The following is a 17,791-nucleotide window of genomic DNA, read 5'->3' as shown; positions in this document are numbered from 1 at the left end:
GTGGGACACAGATAGATAAACACAACATCCACTCAAGGGGAAGTCTCAGGTTGTCTCCTCCTCCATTCCAGTTTCACAGTGACTGTCTGTTCCTAAAACTGTGTGAACCAGCCCGCATGTAACCCACTCATAACCCATTTGAACATAAACCAGCCTGCATGCCCATATGGCCATTTATACATACACAATATAGACCTGTGCATACCATGTTTTTCTTTCACAATTCAAGAAAATAAGATTGACCTTCATCCTTGTGTAATATACTGTATATGACACCATTCACTGTAACATTTAATTCTTTGCAGTAACCTAGTAGTATTTTATTAGTATTTTATTAGGATCCCAATTAGCTACAGTCAAAGATGCAGCTACTCTTCCTGGGGTCCACACAAAACTTAAAATAATACATAATACTAACAGACAATGATAGCTGAAGGACAGAATCACATACATTTTAAATAAGAATACACACTTTCATATTCTTATGCCTGAGCAATTCATACAATATGTACTCCTAACAAAGGCTACACTGCAGTCTTCCAGTTTGTAGCAGTTGCTTACTGTTACAATTGCAGGTCCTGATCCTAATCTCTCAGAACCAGTTTTTCTGTAAACACTAGCGAGAATCTCACAACATTAGGAGCCACCCGTGTCCTTGGTTCTGCCATTTGACGTCAATGCTATTCATAATATTAATGTGATTTCATAGTTGCTACTGAATGCAAGTGCAACGAAAACGACAATGCAAATGCTACCTAAACGTTCAATCTGCCTGTGACTCAATCATACCGAGAGAGGAACTGAGGAGAAAAGATGAGAGCTTCAGCTTGCAGGGCATCGTGCACAGAGAATGATAATATAGTAGGTAACTGATGGATAAGAGTGTGAAGGTGTGTCAGACAAATCTGACTCATGGCGAGACGATGCATGAGTGGAAGAGGAGCAAAAACTAAAACCAAGGTGATTTGCTTTGAATTTGTGACTCAAGAGAACATTTCTTGTTACGATAGAGTAGAGTTTATTGGAAGAGAAAAGCAAAGAGATTACAGGTGCAATGAAACACAAATGTCTCAGCAGTTTCTCTTGTATGATATCATGAGAATAAGCCCCCTTTTCTCCTTGTATGGTATAGATGTAGGATCTTAATTTGAATCAGTTTGCTACAGTGGGAGCATAATCCTGTTGCAACAGGAAATGTGAATTATTATGTGGATTATAATTAATGGACATTTTTGTAGTGGTTGATGCATTTTTTATACGTGAAAATCAAGTCTGAAATTTCAAAGTGGAAATTAGAAACTTCAGAACACTTCAAATATACTACAAGTTGCACATTTCCTGCATTGCAGGAATGTTCTTCTGTAACATGGTGATCAAATTGAGATCCTACATCTGCATTATCCTCTCGCTCAATGCATTAGCAGCAATGCAGCTTTGAACTGACCACAGCTGGAGCAGACTGGATCTTCAAACAGGACTAACATGCACTATTAGGGGCACTCCGCTCTCACTCTAGGAGCATCAGGCCACGAGACTGAGAGGTAGTGTGACCGCTAGGATTACCTCGACAACACCCTCTCCTCTTAGCAGCCCAGGTATTTGTATTGCAGCAAATAAGCAATGAGGCCAAGAAGGTATAATAACTAGTGCAGTTGGTAGGGTTGCTATAGTTGTCATTCGGTTTTACTCAGGATTGCTTTATTTTAAGATTGAGAGGGATTCCAAGATAATGTGCAATCTCCTCTGAGTGTCTATCATATAGAGATGTTTAAAAAGGCATTTGTGCTGGACTGCATTGTGTAAACTGTAGCAATACATCTTAGTTTTGTCACTCTGACAGACTTGTTAAGCCTCTGTCCCATTTCACAGACAGTTAATAACAAAGATTACCCCCTTGGTTGAGTATAGACCCAGACCAGAGGAATGCAGGCTTTTGTACTGGGAGAGGGAGAGGACACTCAAGCTACTAATCCTTGAGTAACGGTCCTCTGAGAGGATGAACGGAGTCGTGATTTGAAATTTGAAACTCTTTCAGAAAGCTATTTTTACTCCAAACACAAATCCCAATTGAGAAGACTCTATGTTGTGTTCTCCTCACACAAACACGCACGATGTCAAACATGATCATCTGATGATGATTAATGAACCCTGGACTCTGACTGTGTTTCCCTTGATATTATTATTTCATTGATATTGTATTATTCATTGTATTTCATTGATTCAGACATATCCTGGAGTGCATTGTACAAATTAGGAAAATGTATGTGTCTGAGTGACAAAAGTTGATCCCCCCCTGGGCACTCCACCACTCAGTCTAAATGTATACATGGGCTATGCCTCTTACAGCTTCCAGATGGTCCTATTGTAAACTGTAAAACAAACTTTCCCTGTGGATTTACACCATTTTACTGACAGTTGCCAGTTAAATACTGTAATTTTGTAAATAATGTAAACGAGCCAACGGTAATCATTACAGCAACACAGCGATAGGATATTATATAATGAAGTAATTTGCTGGCAAATCTGATGCCAATATAATGCTGTAAATGTACAGTACAGCATGTTACTGTAATCTGTTTTACAGTACCAATACTCTTACTGTGGTTTTTTTACGGTAATTGAAATGAATGAATTAATGGTTGAATTAATTAATTAAATTCATTGAGGGGAGGCAGGTTTGTATTTAACTGTAGTTGCATGGGATTGGTGCAAGCTGGTTGGCTGCTAGTGTTTTTTTTATATTACAGCATATCATATACTGTATATACACTATATATAAAAAGTATGTGGACAACCCTTCAAAATAGTGGATTCAGCTATTTCAGCCACACCCTTTGCTGACAGGTGTTTAAAATCGAGCACACAGCCATGCAATCTCCATAGACAAACATGGGCAGTAAAATGACCTTACTGAAGTGCTCTGTGACTTTCAACGTAGCGCCGTCATTTTATTTAATCTTTATTTAAACATTTTATTTAACCTTTATTTAACTAAGAACAAATTCTTATTTACAATGACGGCCTGCCAAAAGGCAAAAGGCCTCCTGTGGGGAGGGGGGCTGGGATATTAAAAAAGAATAATAATAATAGAAGAAAACACACATCACAACAAGAGCGACACCACAACACTACATAGAGACCAACAACATAGCATGGCAGCAACACATGACAATACAGCATTGTAGCAACACAACATGACAACAACATGGTAGCAACACAACATGGCAGCAGCACAAAACATGGTAGCAGCACAAAACATGGTACAAACATTATTGGGCACAAACAACAGCACAAAGGGCAAGAAAGTAGAGACAACCATACATCACGCGAAGCAGTCACAACTGTCAGTAAGAGTGTCCATGATTGAATCTTTGAATGAAATGATAGAGATTAAACTGTTGAGTTGGAGTGTTTGTAGCAGTTCGTTCCAGTCACTAGCTGCAGTGAACTGAAAAGAGGAGTGACCCAGGGATGTGTGCGCTTTGGGGGCCTTCAACAGAATGTGACTGGCAGAACGGGTGTTGTATGTGGAGGATGAGGGCTGCAGTAGGTATCTCAGATAGGGGGCAGTGAGGTCTAAAAGAGTTTTATAAATAAGCATCAACCAGTGGGTCTTGCGATGGGTATACAGAGATGACCAGTTTACAAAGGTGTATAGAGTGCAGTGATGTGTCGTATAAGGAGCATTGGGGCAAATCTGATGGCCGAATGGTAAAGAACATCTAGCCTCTCGAAGAGCACCCTTGGACCTTTCGATCTATAAATTAAGTCTCTGTAATCTAGCATGGGTAGAATGGTCATCTGAATCAGGGTTAGTTTGGCAGCTGGGGTTAAAGAGGAGTGATTACGATAGAGTAAACCAAGTCTAGATTTAACCTTAGCCTGCAGTTTTAATATGTGCTGAGAGAAGGACAGTGTACCATCTAGCCATACTCCCAAGTACATGAATGAGGTGACTACCACAAGCTCTAAACCCTCAGAGGTAGTAATCACACCGGAGGGGAGAGGGGCATTCTTCTTGCCAAACCACATGACCTTTGTTTTGGAGGTGTTCAGAACAAGGTTAAGGGCAGAGAAAGCTTGCTGGACACAAAGAAAGTTTTTTTGTAGAGCCTTTAACACAAAACCCAGGGAGGAGCCAGCTGAGTATAAGACTATCATCTGCATATAAATGGATGAGAGAGCTTCCTATTGCCTGAGCTATGTTGTTGATGTAAATTGAAAGAGCGTGGGGCCTAGGATCGAGCCTTGGGGTACTCCCTTGGTGACAGGCAGTGGCTGAGACAGCAGATGTTCTGACTTTATACACTGCACTCTTTGAGAGAGGTAGTTAGCAAACAAGGCCAAAGACCCCTCATAGACATCAATACTCCTTAGCCGGCCCACAAGAATGGACTGGTCTACCGTATCAAAAGCTTTGGCCAAGTCAATAAAAATATCATCACAACATTGCTTAGAATCAAGGGCAATGGTGATACCATTGAGGACCTTTAAGGTTGCGGTGACACATCCATAACCTGTGCCGAAACCAGATTGCATATAGGATAGGATGCCACCTTTCCAAAAAGTCAGTTTGTCAAATTTCTGTCCTGCTAATAGTCATCTCCATGTACTCAGTGTATGCTGACACCCCCTACTGTATAGGAGCAACATTGCACTAATAGTCATTTATAAAATCTATGAGAAGCAGTACCTCATCATAACCATTGTATTCTCCAGCTGCCTGAGCATGACCCAGGGGAATCAAAGGTTAAGGTCAGAGGCCACCAATTAATGAATTGTCATATGTTATGGCATTCATCATTTCAAAAAATTGTCTTAAAGACTTATGTATGTCTTATCTTTTAAGATGGTGCTGCAGTGGATAGCGGCTGTTTTACGTTTTATCTTGTGTCTCTTTGTTAACAGCAGCTGATGCGTGATCTTTAATGATCTTGAAAAGCTAGGGGGCACTATTTTTATGTTTGGAAAAATAACGTTCCAAGGGTAAACGGACTATTTCTCAGGCCCAGATGCTAGAATATGCATATAATTGACATATTAGGATAGAAAACACTCTAAAGTTTCCAAAACTATCTAAATATTGTCTGTGAGTATAACAGAACTGATTTTGCAGGCAAAACCCTGAGCAAATCCAATCCGGAAGTGCCTTTTATTTGGAAAAATCCCTGTTCCATTGCCTGCCTATCCTCCATTTAAAGGGGTATCAACCAGATTCCTTTTCCAATGGCTTCCACAGGTTGTGAACAGGCTTTAGACATAGTTTAAAGCTTTTATTTTGAATAATTAGCAAGATTTATCAAAATGCGTCAGGTGTCCTTTGATTAGTTCATGCGCGCGAGAGTTGTAGCTCGACATGTTCTTTCTCTGTAGTATTGAATATTTTACCGTCCGGTTGAAATATGATCGATTATGTATGTTAAAAACAACCTGAGGATTGATTATAAAAAACGTTTGACATGTTTCTACGAACATTATGGATACTTTTTGGAATTTTCGTCTACCCTTCAGGACCGGCACGAGCCTGTGGTTTTCTGAACATAACGCGCAAAACAAATGGAGGTTTTTGGATATAAAAATAATCTTTATCGAACAAAAAGAACATTTATTGTGTAACTGGGAGTCTCGTGAGTGCAAACATCCAAAGATCAAAGGTAAGCGATTAATTTTATTGCTTTTCTGACTTTCGTGACCAAGCTAATTTGCGGCTAGCTGTTCGTAATGTTTTGTCCAGTGATCGATAAACTCACAAATGCTTGGATTGCTTTCGCTGTAAAGCATATTTTCAATATCTGACACGATAGGTGGATTAACAACAAGCTAAGCTGTGTTTTGGTATATTTCACTTGTGATTTCATGAAAATAAAAAAATGTTAGTCTTTTTTTATTTATTTGGCGCTCTACAATTCAGCGGTTGTTTACGAAAATGATCCTGTTAAAGGGATCCGTGCGCCAAGAGGTTTTAATGAAGTCTCAAGTTTTTGCTCACCTGAGTTAGCAGGTTTTTGCTCACCTCTCCCTGCCTCATGATAATCTATATTTAGCTGTCTATTTACCACCACAAACAGATGCTGGCACTAAGACCACACTCAACGAGCTGTATAGGGCCATAAGCAAACTAGAAAATGCACATCCAGAGGCGGCATTCGTTGCCGGTGATTTTAATGCAGCTAAACTGAAATCCGTTTTACCTAATTCTTTCCAGCATGTCACCTGCGCAACTAGAGGCGACAAAACTCTAGATCACTTTTACACACACACAGTAACGCAAACAAGGCTCTCACTCTCCCTGCCTTTAGCAAATCTGACCATAAAGCTATCCTCCTGGTTCCTGCTTACAACCAAAAACTCAAATAGGAAGTAACAGTGACGTGCTCAATACGGAAGTGGTCCAATGAAATGGATGCTAAGTTACAGAACTGTTTCACTAGCACAGACTGGAATATGTTCTGGGATGAATCCGATAACATTGAGGCGTTTACCACATCAGTCACTGGCTTCATTAATAAGTGCATCGACGACGTCGTCCCCACAGTGACCATACGTACAGTGGGGCAAAAAAGTATTTAGTCAGCCACCAATTGTGCAAGTTCTCCCACTTAAAAAGATGAGAGAGGCCTGTAATTTTCATCATAGGTACACTTCAACTATGACAGACAAAATTAGAAAAGAAAATCCAGAAATCACATTGTAGGATTTTTAATGAATTTATTTGCAAATTATGGTGGAAAATAAGTATTTGGTCAATAACAAAAGTTTATCTCAATACTTTGTTATATACCCTTTGTTGGCAATGACAGAGGTCAAACGTTTTCTGTAAGTCTTCACAAGGTTTTCACACACTGTTGCTGGTATTTTGGCCCATTCCTCCATGCAGATCTCATCTAGAGCAGTGATGTTTTGGGGCTGTTGCTGGGCAACACGGACTTTCAACTCCCTCCAAAGATTTTCTATGGGGTTGAGATCTGGAGACTGGCTAGGCCACTCCAGGACCTTGAAATGCTTCTTACGAAGCCACTCCTTCGTTGTCCGGGCGGTGTGTTTGGGATCATTGTCATGCTGAAAGACCCAACCACGTTTCATCTTCAATGCCCTTGCTGATGGAAGGAGGTTTTCACTCAAAATCTCACGATACATGGCCCCATTCATTCTTTCCTTTACATGGATCAGTCGTCCTGGTCCCTTTGCATAAAAACAGCCCCAAAGCATGATGTTTCCACCCCCATGCTTCACAGTAGGTATGGTGTTCTTTGGATGCAACTCAGCATTCTTTGTCCTCCAAACACGACGAGTTGAGTTTTTACCAAAAAGTTCTATTTTGGTTTCATCTGACCATATGACATTCTCCCAATCTTCTTCTGGATCATCCAAATGCTCTCTAGCAAACTTCAGATGGGCATTGACATGTACTGGCTTAAGCAGGGGGACACGTCTGGCACTGCAGGATTTGAGTCCCTGGCGGCGTAGTGTGTTACTGATGGTAGGCTTTGTTACTTTGGTCCCAGCTCTCTGCAGGTCATTCACTAGGTCCCCCCGTGTGGTTCTGTGATTTTTGCTCACCGTTCTTGTGATCATTTTGACCCCACGGGGTGAGATCTTGCGTGGAGCCCCAGATCGAGGGAGATTATCAGTGGTCTTGTATATCTTCCATTTCCTAATAATTGCTCCCACAGTTAATTTCTTCAAACCAAGCTGCTTACCTATTGCAGGTTCAGTCTTCCCAGCCTGGTGCAGGTCTACAATTTTGTTTATGCTGTCCTTTGACAGCTCTTTGGTCTTGGCCATAGTGGAGTTTGGAGTGTGACTGTTTGAGGTTGTGGACAGGTGTCTTTTATACAGATAACAAGTTCAAACAGGTGCCATTAATACAGGTAACGAGTGGAGGACAGAGGAGCCTCTTAAAGAAGAAGTTACAGGTCTGTGAGAGCCAGAAATCTTGCTTGTTTGTAGGTGACCAAATACTTATTTTCCACCATAATTTGCAAATAAATTCATAAAAAATCCTACAATGTGATTTTCAGGATTTTTCTTTCTCATTTTGTCTGTCATAGTTGAAGTGTACCTATGATGAAAATTACAGGCCTCTCTCATCTTTTTAAGTGGGAGAACTTGCACAATTGGTGGCTGACTAAATACTTTTTTGCCCCACTGTACATATAGCAACCAGAAGCCCTGGATTACAGGAAAAATCCACACTGAGCTGCAGCTTTCAAGGAGTGGGACACTAATCCGGATGCTTATAAGAAATCCCGCTACGACTTCCGACAAGCCATCAACCAGGCAAAGCTTCAATACAGGACTATAATAGATTCCTACTACACCGGCTCTGACGCTCATTAGATGTTGCAGGGCTTGCAAACTATCACTATCAGCCACGAGCTGCTCAGTGACGTGAGCCTACCAGACAAGTTAAATGCAAGCTTCAAGGCAAGCAACACTGAACTATTCATGAGAGCACAAGTTGTTCTGGACGACTGTGTTATCTCGTATGACCTTTAAACAGGTTAACATTCAAAAGGCCGCAGGGCCAGATGGATTACCATGATGCGTACTCAGAGCATGCGCTGATCAGCTGGCAAATAACTTCACTGACATTTCCAACATCTCCCTGACCCTGTCTGTAATACCTACATGTTTCAAGCAGACCACCATAGGCCCTGTGCCCAAGAACGCCAAGGTAACCTGTCTAAATGACAATCGCCCCGTAGCACTCACATATGTAGCCATGAAATGCTTTGAAAGGCTAGTCATGGCTCACATAAACACCATCAGCCCAGATACCCTGGACCCAATGCAATTTGCATACCACCCCAACAGATCTATAGATGACGCAATCTCTATTGCACTCCACACTGCCCTCTCCCATCTGGATAAGAGGAACACCTATGTTACAATGTTGTTCATTGACTACAGCTCAGCATTCAACACCATAGTGCCCTCCAAGCTCATCACTAAGCTCAGGACCCATAAAACTGCTACATTTACCAAGTAGCTACCCGGACTATCTGCATTGACCTCCCCGTTGCACTAACTCTTTTGATTCATCACATATGCTGCTGCTACTGCTCATTATTTATCATGTTGCCTAGTCACTTTACCCCTACCTATATGTACATACAGTATCTACCTCAATATTTCTTACTGCTGGACATTGACTCAGTACTGGTACCCCCTGTATATAGCAAAGTTATTATTACTCATTGTGTATTTATTCCTTGTGTTATCTTTCTTTTTTTTGTCTATTTTTCTCTCTTCATTGTTGGGAAGAAATGTGATTTGATTTGTAAGGAAAACACAAAACAATATTTTGGAGGAACACGGAGGAGGGAGAAGGATGAGGGGTTGGAGGATAGTGGGCAGAGACCAGAGAAAGGCAGCAGATGAAGAGTGCTTCCCGTGTGGCAGGTGGTGGGGAGGATAATCCAGGTAAATTCTTTAATGCATGGAGGTAGGCACAGAAAGGACAAGGGAGGGGTGGGGGCCAATGGGGTTTGGGGAAAGGTGTGCAAAACAGGGAGGGCTAATTGTAGCCTGGTAATCCTTCCCTGGCCCCTACCTACTTCTCCTCCTGAGGGAGAGCTGCTGAGGGAGGCCAAGCAGGAGACGACTCCACCCTGACTTTGGACGCTTCAAACGGATGTAAGGGGTACCGAGGAGATACCTTTAGGCCTATTTACTGGGTACCTGGACAACACTGTGCTCACCTCTGAAGATTCACCATAGAATGCGGATTTACCCTCTTACCTGTCCTTTTTCCCACCATCTGAAGCACATCATTCAACATGGGAGAAGTTCAAAAGGTAATTCCGCTACCTTCTGCTGCCGATCTTTGAGTTTGATGGAAATGCACATCTTGATGAGTCCTAAAGGGTTATTCAGGGACAAATTGTTTTCCCTTTTCATTAACTAACTGACGATTTGACACAATCTCATCTAATAAAATGCTTAGTAGTCTCTTACAAGCTTCCTAATTGCTTTTTTTTCTGTGTCTGTTTGCAATATCCTCTTCTATCTTGTTTTTCTCAGGGGTTTTTCTCAATCCTACAGAAATTAAAAGGAACCACAGAGCAGGAACTTCGGATAGTCCTTCTGGGTCTAGACAACGCTGGCAAAACAACGCTGCTAAAACAGCTTTCATCCGAGGATGTCAACACCATTACTCCTACACAGGTCAGATCCATGCTCTGAACTTACATAAGCAGGCCCACTGTAGTTTTGTAATGACAACTCTGTGACCCACCTCCGTGGCAGGATATTACACTTCCTTCCTCAGGTTGTTGCCGAAGGCTTACACGGAATGACACTTACTCAATGGAAGCCGGATGTCAGATCTTTTTTTAACCTGCTGATTCAAAATCGGATCTTTGATCATATCAATGTCTTCTACCAAGCTATAATCATTCTTGGATCTCTACATGGGTGACATTTGAGAAAACAATGGCATATTAACCTAATTGTCAGCAGTTCAAATAGATGCAAATAGATGCAAAGAATTGTCACACTTCATGTCAGACATGGAAAGGGAAATAGATGGCCTGAGTCAGACATGGAAAGAGAGATAAATGGCCTGATCCCAGATCAATAAATCAAATGTATTTTATGATCCTTTTTTTTTTTACAGCAGCAGTTGTCACAAAGTTCTTTACAAATACCCAGCCTAAAACCCCAAAGAGCAAGCAAAGCAGATGTAGAAGCACAGTGTCTAGGAAAAAGTCCCTAGAAGGCAGGAACCTAGGAAGAAACCTAGAAAGAATAGTCTCCGAGGTATGACCACTGGCCAGTCCCCTTCTGGCTGTACCGATGACTTCACAAGGGTCAGGTCACTCCAGAAGGTTATACTACAAAGCAGGATCAAAGAGTCACTTGCCTAAATATTCTGAAATAAGTTCACTTTTTTGAAAGATGAGCTTGAAATGGGTATGGTCTAATTAACTCAACGACCAAAAACACATGGCTAACTCATTGTCCTGCTTTGTAGTATATCCCTCTGACCAAGAGATAAGGGGCTTTGGAAATAAACAAGTAGTATCATCAAATGTCGACATGTTGTCTATTCAAGTTCATCATAGTAGTGCAGTATGATTTGGTTTGGTTTTTCATATGTGCAAAGGCAATCACAGACAGTGCTTGTTTAAGCAGTTGGTTTATGCAGACTTTGCACAAAATAGCACATTAACAATAGTACATTTAGCTAGACTAAGAATAGAGACCAGGCTGTGACTTTAATCCAGGGGTTGAAGATTACTTAACCATTAAGGCAGAGGGTGTGACACACATTTTGTAAGGCCTAGCTAAAAACAGAGGGTCTAGGTTTATTATCAATGTACATGTCTGTCTTGTAATGTCAGAATGTTATAAACAAATGCTTATTTAGAGATACAAGGTAGCCTACAAGATTAAGGCAGTGTTCTGTTGAACTGTGTTACCTCCAAATTCTGCTCCTCCATTGATCTCAAAGGGCTTCAACATTAAGAGTCTCACGTCTCACGGAATGAAACTGAACGTGTGGGACATTGGAGGACAGAGGAAGATTCGACCCTTCTGGAAGAAATATTTGGAAAACACAGATTTGTTGGTGTGTAAATCCTGTTAGCAGATTTCTCACTTTGTCCTATTATACAGTGGCTTCAGAAAGTATTCACACCCCTTGATTTTTTCCACATTTTGTTGTGTTAAAGCCTGAATTTAAAATGTATTAAATTGAGATTTTGTGTCACTGGTCTACACACAATACCCCATAATGTCAAGGTGGATTTACGTTTTTAGACATTTTTACAAATTAATGAAAATGAAAAGCTGAAATGTCTTGAGTCAATAAGTATTCAACCCCTTTGCTATGGCAAGCCTAAATAAATTCAGGAGTAAAAATGTGCTTTTCAAGTCACATAATAAGAGCGGTGAATTCCAAACACGGATTCAACCACAAAGACAAGGGAGGTTTTCCAATGCCTTGCAAAGAAGAACACCTATTGGTTAAAAAAAAAATAATAATCATCACTACAAAGATACAGGCATCCTTCCTAACTTAGTTGCCAGAGAGAAAGAAAACTACTCAGGGATTTTACCATGAGGCCATTGGGGATTTTAAAACAGTTAAAGAGTTTAATGGTTGTGGTATGAGAAAACTGAGGATGAATCCACAACATTGTAGTTACTCCACAATACTAACCTAGATGACAGAGTGAAAAGAAGGAAGCCTGTACAGAATAAAAATATTCAAAAACATGCATCCTGTTTGCAATAACATACTAAAGTAAATATTCAAAAAATGTGGCAAAGGAATTAACCTTATGTCCTGAATACAAAGTGTTATGTCTGGTGCAAATCCAACACAACACATCACTGTGTACCACTCTTCATATTTTCAAGCACTGTGGTGGCTGCATCATGTTTTGGGTATGCTGGTCATCGGCAAGAACTAGGGAGTTTCTTTGGATAAAAAGATTAAGTTAAGTACTGGCACAATACTAAAGGAAAACCTGGTTCAGTCTGCTTTCCAACAGACACTGGGAGAAAATCACCTTTCGGACAAGATCCTAAAACACAAGGCCAAATATACACCGGAGTTGCTTACCAAGAGGACAAACAATGTTCCTGAGTGACCTAGTTTCAGTTTTGACTTAAATCGGAATGACAATCTATGGCAAGACTTGAAAATGGCAATGATCAACAACCAATTTGATAGAGCTTGCGGAATTAAAAAAAATTATGTCCAAATATTGTACAATCCAGGTGTGCAAAGCTCTTAGAGACTTCAGCTGTAATCACTGCCAAAAGTGAGTCTAACATGTATTGACTCAGGGGTGTAATATTTCTGTATTTAATTTTCAATTAATTTGCAAAAATGTCTAAAAACATGTTTTCACTTTGTCATTAAGGGGTATTATGTGTAGATGGATGAGACATTTATTTATTTTTAAAACCATTTTGAATTCAGGCTGTATCAACAAAATGTGGAATAAGTCGAGGGGTATGAATACTTTGCGAAGGCACTGTATCTATAACATGCTTCAGAGAGTAAAATAGAAGCCAGTTAGGTTTAGACTACAGTCTGTTTTATTGCTTGGGCATTAGTTTACTTCAATCTCAATAAAAGTGAGATACCAAATAGAGAATCAATCATATGTGTTACAAGATGATAAATTAACCCCCTATTTCCTCTTTCCTCCAGATATATGTCATAGATAGTGCAGACAAGAAGCGGTTTGAAGAAACTGGACTGGTGAGGCCAACTGAAATAGCAGTCATTCTCTATTCCAAACGTTGTCTTGTAAATCTTTAATGTTAACAGTAAGCCTTGTATTATAACAGTGGATACGCAAACCAGTAATTGCTGACAACACGGAGATGTAGTCCACACACTATGCTCCTCTCTGAAATAACACTGCTGACCCCTCAGGAGCTGTCAGAACTGATCGTTGACGAGAACCTGAAGGGGGTTCCAGTGCTTATCTTTGCCAACAAGCAGGACCTGGCCACGGCCTCGCCTGCCAGCGAAATTGCAGAGGGCTTGAACCTGCACACGTACCGCGACCGGGCGTGGCAGATCCAGGCCTGCTCCGCTTTCTCTGGAGAGGGAGTACAGGTAGGCCACAACATCTCAGAAAATAGGACAGCTCATGTCACAGTTACCATTTAATGAAGTTAGAGGGACACCATATCACAATATAAAATAACTGTACTGTACAATCCTCTGGGACTTACAAGACATATTAAAGGCAACATCAAGTGCCAATTCAGTGGACTCAGTGGGCGGTCATGTTCTCTTCCTCCTCATGTAGTAAAAGGGGAGTGCTGTGCGTACTCCAGAAAACGTCCTCTTCTCACTACTCATGTAGTAAAAGGGGAGTGCTGTGCGTACTCCAGAAAACGTCCTCTTCTCACTACTCATGTAGTAAAAGGGGAGTGATGTGCGTACTCCAGAAAACGTCCTCTTCTCACTACTCATGTAGTAAAATAATTGGAGCCCACAGGAGAGTAAGTTATTCTCTGTTAGCCACCATATCATTAGTAGGATCTTTTCAGAACCTATAACTGGGTTTCACATAGTGTGCAGCATATTACGTCATTACAGTTTACAGCAGGGTTGTCAGGGCAACGTCTCAGTAGGGGTGAAAATGAAGAGCTAAAACAAACTGCTGGATTGCTTTGCCTCATCGTCGTAACGCAACGTGAAAGCCGCGTAAAGCTCCAAATTAGCATCTGCCCGAGTACTGTCCTAGAGGATCAGGAGGTCAGACCCCAACATAACACCTGACTATATGTCCAATGAAATACGTAACACTGTAGCTGCAATATACTGTACATCTACGACCGGTATATGCTGTAATTGCTTTGTAATCTTTTTGTTCTCACAGGACGGCATGAACTGGATTTCGGACACCATTGCGAATAGGAAGAAAGCTGACTAAACCCTGAATATCCAACATGCTGCTTTGTATACACATACTTTTGTGTGCTTCATGAAAACTCTGTACAAATGTTAACACCCAATGCAACGGTGACAGGTTTTATAGATGAAGCCATCTGTCTGAGGATGCCCCAAAACATTTGAGATCTTTCTGGCTTCTCAAATCCAGCCACAGGAAAATGGACTGGAGGAGGGGGGGTCACAATAGAAACCATCAACAAGAGAGAAAAAACACATATTCTCCCGGTCCCATGAAGGGTTAATGCTCTGGAATGATACTTTCTTTGATATATAAGTCTATGGAAGAAAAAACTATTCTGGAAGAGCACAAGTACTCCAAGGGACAGAGCATTTCATGGGGAAATAGTCCCACATAAATTTTTGTAGAACATATCTTTACTTTTAAGCACATTTTAGGAAAAATTCATACATTTTGTAGTTGGTGTGGTTTCATTGTTTATACATTATATGTTTATCGCGTGAATCGAGACTGTGATACAAAATAAATATTGAATTGGCAAAATCTGCTCATACGTATGCATGCTTTGTTTGTACCATCAATTAAAGCAATAGGCAAGCACTCCTCCATCCTCTGTTTGTCACTGCTGCCAGACAGCAAGTCAGTGCTGCCCCACAGTGGGGGACTGTCATCCTTACACCTGTGCCAGGAATAGTAAACTCACAAAAAACAATCCATGGTCTGTGTCAAATACATTGTAAGTAAATGTCTATTCCTGTCGCACACATGATGAGGGCTCAGCGAACAACTGAAAGAGAAGTATCTATATCGCTATAGACTATGCTAATTCAATTCAAATCTGGACCGAAGCCAGTTTCACTGCTTTTTTCCCCATTCTTCCCATCTTATCAGGGATTGATTTAGACCTGGGATAACAGGTGGGTGCAACTAATTATCAGGTAGAACTACCAGCAGTAGTCTAAACCTCGTAGGGTAACATTTTAATATCCCTGGACTATGGTGTCAATTCAGAGTCGATGTCAGCAGCTGGATCGTGTTTTTATCCTCAGGGATATGGATGGATGACAGCTAAATCCTATCTCATTAGTCCCTGTGAGGAGTACAGCACACTCTGACGACCACTCACTAAAATAAGCCTGTGTTCTGAAGTGGGTGGTCCGATTGTCAGAACCCTGTCTTTCACCAGCAAAGGAAGCTCTGCCTTGAATAAAGCGACATACTCAGACCCTTTGCTATGACACTCGGGAATTGAGCTCAGGTGCATCCTGTTTCCAATGATCATCCTTGAGATGTTTCTAAAACTTGAGTGTCAACTTGCGGTAAATTCAATTGATCGGACATGATTTGGAAAGGCACACACCTGTCTATATAAGGTCCCCCAGTTGACAGTGCATGTCAGAGCAAAAACTAAGCCATGAGGTCAAAGGAATTGTCTGTAGAGCTCTGAGACAGGATTTTGTCGAGGCACAGGTCTGGGGAAGGGTACCAAAAAATGTCTGCAGCATTGAAGGTCCCCAAGAACACAGTGGCCTCCATCATTCTTAAATGGAAGAAGTTGGGAACCACCAAGACTCTTACTAGAGTTGGCCGCCCTGAGCAATCGGAGGAGAAGGGCCTTGGTCAGGGAGGTGACCAAGAACCCGATGGTCACTCTGACAGAGCTCCAGAGTTCCTCTATAGAGATGGGAGAACCTTCCAGAAGGACAACCAGCTCTGCAGCACTCCACCAATCAGGCGTTAATGGTAAAGTGGACAGACAGAAGCCACTCCTCAGTAAAAGGAACATGACAGCCCACTTGGAGTTTGCCAAAAGGCATCTAAAGGAATCTCAGACGAGAAACAAGATTCTCTGGTCTGATGAACTTGTAGGCCTGAATGCCAAGCGTCACATCTGGAGAAAACCTGGCACCATCCCTACGGTGAAGCATGGGTGGCAGCATCATGCTGTGGGGATGTTTTTCAGCGGTAGGAACTGGGAGACTAGTCAGGATCGAGGGCGAAGATGAACGGAGCAAAGTAGAAGAGAGAGCCTTGATGAAAATCTGCTCCACCAGAGCGCTCAGGACCTGACTGGAGCCAGAGCCCTAACCTAAACCCGATCGAACATCTCTGGAGAGACCTGAAAATAGCTGTGCAGGGACACGCCCAATCCAACCTGACAGAAATTGAGAGGATCTGCAGAGAATGGGAGAAACTCCTCAAATACAGGTGTGCCATGCTTGTAGCGTCATACCCAAGAAGACTCGATGCTGTAACAGCTGCCAAAGGTGCTTCAACAAAGTACTGAGTAAAGGGTGAATTCTCATGTAAATGTGATATTTCCGTTTTTTTAATAAATTAGCAAAAATGTCTAAAAAACTGTTTTTGCTTCATTGTTATGGGGTATTGTGTGTAGATTGATGAGGGGAAATAACGATAATACATTTTAGTAGGCTGTAACATAACATAATGTGGAAAAAGTCAAGGGGTCTGAATACTTTCCAAAGGCACTGTATGTATGTATGTGTGTGTGTGTGTGTGTGTGTGTGTGTGTGTGTGTGTGTATATAAACTCAGCAAAAAAAGAAACATCCTCTCACCTCTCATTTTCAGCAAACTTAACATGTGTAAATATTTGTATTTACATAAGTATTTGTATACATAAGATTAAATAACTGAGACATAAACTGAACAAGTTCCACAGACATATGACTAACAGTAATGGAATAACGTGTCCCTGAACAAAGGGGGTGTCAAAATCAAAAGTAACAGTCAGTAGCTGGTGTGGCCACCAGCTGCATTAAGTTCTGTAGTGCATCTCCTCCTCATGGACTGCACCAGATTTGCCAGTTCTTGCTGTGAGATGTGTCGTGGTAATTTCCTGTATTACTAAATGAGGAGAGTTTACAAACCACACACAAGTCAGAGCTTTATTTAAACTTCATCTTTAATTATATGAGCTTCACCATAGCCCTTTGACTTTCAGATCAATTCAGTGTCTGTAAATGAATTCTGAGTGCTTACAAAATAATTCTAGTATCTTTTATAGCCAAGATACACCCCTCTCAACTCACATGATGAACCACAGATCTCAGGAACTTCACAAAGGGCCTTTTACTTGAGAGAGGAGTATCCCGTAGCCAGATAGCATTAGCTATAAATTGTCGTTCAGTTTGGTCTCTAAGACGAGGTTCTAATCTCGTTCTTGGTACTTCATAGTACCAAAACATTACCTCATCCAATGGCATATATCAATTGTCAATTCTAGATACTCCCATCTCAAATACACCCCCTCTTCTCCCCACTCCTGGACAAGCTCACTCAGGGGAGTGAGCCACTAGGTCATATACTAGGTCAAAAGAAGGGCAACATCAGAGGGGACATACAATGGTTCCAGACACTGCCATACTCCTCCCCCCAATG

The 17,791-nt window shown here is 41.3% G+C and overlaps 1 protein-coding gene across 1 annotated transcript; it reads left to right on the top strand.

Annotated features, from left to right (window-relative positions):
• The first annotated feature begins 9,782 nt into the window (after positions 1 to 9,782).
• On the top strand, positions 9,783 to 14,411 carry LOC120057610 (ADP-ribosylation factor-like protein 3). The gene is made up of 6 exons (XM_039006180.1): positions 9,783 to 9,800; positions 10,027 to 10,170; positions 11,459 to 11,575; positions 13,172 to 13,222; positions 13,400 to 13,585; positions 14,358 to 14,411. The coding sequence occupies exons 1-6, from the start codon at positions 9,783 to 9,785 to the stop codon at positions 14,409 to 14,411; spliced, it is 570 nt and encodes a 189-aa protein (XP_038862108.1).
• The last annotated feature ends 3,380 nt before the right edge of the window (positions 14,412 to 17,791 follow it).

Source organism: Salvelinus namaycush, chromosome 12 (assembly GCF_016432855.1).
Source record: "Salvelinus namaycush isolate Seneca chromosome 12, SaNama_1.0, whole genome shotgun sequence".
Taxonomy (NCBI): Eukaryota; Metazoa; Chordata; class Actinopteri; order Salmoniformes; family Salmonidae; genus Salvelinus; species Salvelinus namaycush.
Note: the sequence above shows the minus strand (reverse complement) of the source record. Positions and strands in the feature narration are given on the sequence as shown.